The sequence below is a fragment of the Mandrillus leucophaeus genome, unplaced genomic scaffold (genome assembly GCF_000951045.1).
Source record: "Mandrillus leucophaeus isolate KB7577 unplaced genomic scaffold, Mleu.le_1.0 Scaffold1139, whole genome shotgun sequence".
Taxonomy (NCBI): domain Eukaryota; kingdom Metazoa; phylum Chordata; class Mammalia; order Primates; family Cercopithecidae; genus Mandrillus; species Mandrillus leucophaeus.
Genome location: NW_012099643.1, coordinates 110226 through 115686, shown reverse-complemented (window position 1 = coordinate 115686; position 5461 = coordinate 110226). Strand labels below are relative to the sequence as shown.

The 5461-nt window shown below is 36.3% G+C and overlaps 2 protein-coding genes across 2 annotated transcripts in view; one reads left to right on the top strand and one right to left on the bottom strand.

The window, feature by feature from the left end:
- Positions 1 to 5461, top strand: part of LOC105551032 (zinc finger protein 506-like) — a 118236-nt gene that overhangs the window by 8415 nt on the left and 104360 nt on the right.
- LOC105551012 (zinc finger protein 93-like) overlaps positions 1525 to 5461 on the bottom strand; it is a 37878-nt gene continuing 33941 nt past the window's right edge. Inside the window, exon 4 of the mRNA XM_011996134.1 lies at positions 1525 to 3887. Coding sequence (XP_011851524.1) covers positions 1996 to 3887 — 1892 coding nt within the window. The 3' untranslated portion in view covers positions 1525 to 1995. The remainder of the gene's footprint in view (positions 3888 to 5461) is intronic.

Genomic DNA, 5461 nt, shown 5'->3' with positions numbered 1-5461 from the left:
AAATATCTGCATGATTTTGAGAAACTAAAACTATTTTTTAAGTTCTCTTTTTTCATCATGTCTGAAAAATGTGATAGTAGTTTCTGGTGCATTTTTGTTCATTTTATTGCACAATCCATTCTGTTTTTATTACTATACAGTCTTAAAATACAGCTTGACATTATAAGTATGATATCCTTCTACTTTTTTTTTTTCCTCAAGATTGCTTTGGCTATTCAAAGTTTATTTTAGTTTCATATAAATTTTAAAATAGTATTTTCCAGTATTCTGAAAGAAATACCACTGCAAATTTTGATAGGAAGTTTATTGAATCTGTAGATAACTTTGGATAATATGGCACTTTAATGATATTTATTCTTTCAACCCATAAAGTTTTATATTTATTTGGATTTTCTCTAATTTTTTTATTGACATTTTATTGTAAAGACTTTTTAGCTTTTATTTTCTCAGAAATTTGTTTATTTATTGAGACAGTGACTTGCTTCTTCTCCAGGCTGGAGTGCAGTGGCATGATCTCAGCTCACTGGAACCTCCACCTCCCAGGTTCTAGCGATTCCCCCGCCTCAGTCCTAATTAGCTGAAACTACAGACTTGCACCACCATGCCCAGCTAATTTTGTATTCTAGCAGAGATGGGGTTTCACCATGGCCAAGATTGTCTTGATCTCCCGACCTCATGATCCACCCACCTCGGCTTCCAAAAGTGCTGACCTTACAGGCATGAGCCACCAGATCTGGCCAGAAATTTATTATTTAATGCTATAGTAAATAAGATTTTTTTCTTCCTCTCCTTTTTTTTTTCTTTTTCAGATGGAGTCTGGCACTGTTGCCTAGCCTGGAGTGCAATGCCACGATCTCTGCTCACCACAACCTCCACCTCCCAAATTCAAGGATTCTCCTCCCTCAGCCTCCCAACGCGCTTGGATTGCAGGTGCTAGCCACCACACCCAGCTAATTTTTGTATTTTTAGTAAAGATGAGGTTTCAACATGCTGGCCAGGCTGGTCTCAAACTCCTGACCTCAGATCATTCACCTGCCTTGGTCTCCCAAAGTGCCCAGTGTGTTCCTCTGTTTAATCAGATAGTTTAAGTGTATAAAACCATATATATAATGTATGTTGATTTTATATTTTGCTAATTTACTGAGTGTATTTATTGGTTTAGACAGGTTTTAATGTACTGCTTAAGGTTTTTCAAATATAAGATTGTATGATCTACAAACAGCAACTTTTTATTTTTCTTCAATTTCAATGGCTATTTTTATTTCTTTGACTAATTCTTCTGCCACATACTTCCAGTGCTACATTAAAATAGAACCACTGACAATGGGCACAATATAGTTTTGTATTGGTGTCTGAATTTGATGGAGCAAACACCTTTTCAATTTTTCATACACTGATTTTAGAAGGTAAAGATCTTTTGTTTGGCCCTTAGGGTGATGAGATACCCTCTGAATTAGTAGTGAAGAGGGGTTGTAGCTTGGTCACAAGGTTGCTGGGTCTGCACTAGGGTTCACCTTTAGCTGGCTTGTTAGAGGGGGTTGGGGAGTTGTAATTTTCATTTTAGTTTTGGACAGACTAATATCCTTCAAGACTTTGCTCTGTGAGGCAGACACTAGGGCATGTTTTTGCAGTCAGGTCTGCATATGGTGGGCCTTGTATCAAGATGTGGATGAGTATGGCTTTCAGTGAGTACCAGAGAGCATTTCCTCAGGTAACTGTGTGGGTTTCTATATAGGCAGAACTGACCTTAAGCTGTGGCTCACGTAACTAAAACTGAGTCACTGAACCACTTCAGGGACCATAGTAAAGGCCAAGATCTGCAGGCCTGCCTACATGGCTGTAAATGGGCCTCTTCCTCCAGGTCTCTGGAATGGCAGGACCTCTGCCAGACTGTGGCTGGGAGGAGTTTGGCATGATTACAGAGTAAGTTCAGAACTCTCAGTGTATAGTAAGGTGTGAGGACCGCTTGAAGGCTTTGCCACATTCTTCATATTTCTAGGGTTTTTCCCCAGTATGAATTATCTCATGTCTACTAAAGCTTGAGGGTGAAATAAAGATTTTGCCACATTTATCACACTTGTATGGTTTGTTCTCTCCAGAATGAATTTTCTTATGTGAAAAAAGGGTTGCAGAACGGTTAAAAGCTTCACCACATTCTCTACATCTATACGGTTTCTCTCCAGTATGAAGTATCTTATGTGTAGTAAGGTGTGCAGATAGGTGAAAAGCTTTGCCACATTCTTCACATGTGTAAGGTTTCTTTCCAGTATGAATTTTCTTATGTGTAGTAAGGGTTGAAGACTGGTTAAAAGCTTTGCCACATTCTTCACATTTGTAGGTTTTCTCTGCAGTATGAATTTTCTTATGTTTACTAAGGACTGAGGAGCGCCTGAAGACTCTGCCACATTCTTCACATTTGTAGGGTTTCTCTCCAGTATGAATTATCTTATGTGTACTAAGTGCTGAGGAGTACTTGAAGGCTTTGCCACATTCTTCACATTTGTACGGTTTCTCTCCAGTATGACTTCTCTTATGTGAACTAAGGACAGAGGAGTACTTAAAGGCTTTGCCACATTCTTCACATTTGTAGGGCTTCTCTCCAGTATGAATTATCTTATGTCTAGTTAGGACTGAGGACCAAACGAAGGCTTTGCCACATTCTTCACATTTGTAGTGTTTCTTTCCCATATGAATTATCTCATGTTTACTAAGGGTTGAGGATGCAATAAAGGCTTTGCCACATTTATTACACTTGTATGGTTTCTCTCCAGTATGAATTCTCTTATGTGTAGTGAGGGTACAGGAGTACTTAAAGGCTTTGCCACATTCTTCACAAACATAAGGCTTCTCTCCAGTGTGAATTTTCTTATGTTTAGTAAGTGTTGAGGACTGATTAAAAGCTTTGCCACATTCTTCACATTTGTAGGGTTTCTGTCCAGTATGAATAATCTTATGTGTACTAAGGTATGAGGACTGCTTGAAGGTTTTGCCACATTCTTCACATTTGTAGCGTTTCTCTTCAGTATGACTTTTCTTATGTGTAGCAAGGACAGAGGAGTACTTAAAGGCTTTGCCACATTCTTCACATTTGTAGGGTTTCTCTCCACTATGAATTATCTTATGTCTAGTAAGGATTGAGGACTGGAAGAAGGCTTTGCCACATTCTTCACATTTGTAGGGTTTCTTTCCCGTATGAATGATCTCATGTTTACTAAGGGTTGAGGATGTAATAAAGGCTTTGCCACATTTATCACACTTGTATGGTTTCTCTCCAGTATGAATTCTCTTATGTGTAGTAAGGATTGAGGATCGGTTGAAGGCTTTGCCACATTCTTCACATTTGTAGGGTTTCTTTCCTGTATGAATGATCTCATGTTTACTAAGGGTTGAGGATGCAATAAAGGCTTTGTCACATTTATCACACTTGTATGGTTTCTCTCCAGTATGAATTCTCTTATGTGTAGTAAGAGTAGAGGAGTACTTAAAGGCTTTGCCACATTCTTCACAAATGTAGGGTTTCTCTCCAGTATGAATTCTCTTATGTCTAGTAAGGGTTGAGAACAGGTTAAAAGCTTTGCCACATTCTATGCATTTGAAAGGTTTTTTTTCAGTATGTCTTATCTTATGTCTGTTTGAATTTGAAAATTTACGAAAGACTTTCCCATATTTATCACATTGAAACATTTTGCTCTGGGTAGTTGTACAACATTGGTTAAGTCCATTATAACCTCCTGTGTGCACCTTACACTCATCCATACTTTCACGCCATTTTATTAACTGTACATTTCCATGTCCACGTTTTTCATATCTTCTTGGTATCATTTTTTGGAAAGAATCTTTCATGTTCTGCTCTGTCCAAAGGTCTTGGGCAAAATGAGAACACATAACTGAAAGAAATAATAAAAACACATTGCTTCAATTGCTAGACTCAGATAAACATACTTTACAAACCTAACCTATAAAATGATACAAACTACATAAGTAAGATTACATTGCAAAATACCTCAAGCTGTAATTTCTTCCTGCACATATAAATGTAACAAAAACATACTAACCAAAATGGCACAAGGTAACTGGTAAGGCAGGTAAATTTAACTCCATCTCAAAAACAATTGAAAAAGAAATAACTAATATTTTGAAGATGTCTTTACTGCTCAATTTACAGATTTAATGCAATGTTTTTCAAATGACTAATTGCATTTTCAAAGAAATAAAAACGGCAAATTTAAAAGTATATGGAATCCAAACCTACAATAAAGTACCCAGCAATCTTCAAAAACAGGAACAATGTTAGAGGCACTACCATTTCTGATTTCAAAACACATCAAAAGCTACAGAATTAAAATAATTTGGTGAGTATAAAGCTGAAAAAGTAGGCTAATAAAACAGAGTGCAGCACATATATTATATTAACTTTCACATAATTATTATAGCATTGTTACTGAAAGCCAATAGGTAAAAGTAATCCAAATTTGTGTCACCAAATTATTCAGTAGACACAAAAATACAGGAATATCACTCAGTTTTCAAAAAGTAGAAAATATTGTAACAACTATTAAGATAAATATTGATGACACTATGCAAAATAAAATGACCGTCACAAAAAGACAGAGACTGGATGAGATATATAAAGCAATTATACTCTCAGAAACAGAAAACAGAGTGGTGTTTGAAGAGAACCACAAAATACAAAGAATTGGTAGTTGTTTCATGTGTACTGAGATTTAGTTTTGCAAGATAAAAGCACTCTAGTGATATGTTGCATAACAATGTCAATATAATTAATGAGACCAAACTGAGTATTTGGAAATACATATATATATATTTTTTGAGATGGAGTCTCTGTCTGTCTCCCAGGCTGGAGTGCCTCCTGGGTTCTAGTGATTCCCCTGCCTCAGCCTACTGAGTAGTTGGTACTACCGGCATGGGCCACCATGCCTGGCTAATTTTTTGTATTTTAGTAGAGACGGGATTTCACCATGTTGGCCAGATGGTCTTGATCTCCTGACCTCGGGATCCACCCACCTCAGCCTCCCAAAGTGCTGGGATAACAGGTGTGAGCCTGTAGATACACTATGTAAAGTAATTTTAATATCAGTAACAAACTGGAAAATAGAGGCATAGTTTTTTTATTCAATTGAAGTTGTTATGAGATTAAAATATATTGTTTTAACTTTAAAATGTATGTAATCTCCAGTTTTTGAGATGATTACAAAGATATTATTTGTAGAAAGTATGCAAATGAAAGTAAAATATAATCAAAGCATGGCAGTACAAAATTAAATGGAAATTAAGAAAGTCAAACAGGAAATGAGAAAAATATAACTACTAGAAACACACAAAACAATAACAACATTAGTGGTAATAACAACTTAATTTCTTTAACCAATCATTTTAAATATAGATTACTCAATAAAATGAAATGTAATCACAGGACTTTGAAAGGTCAAGGTGGGCTGAT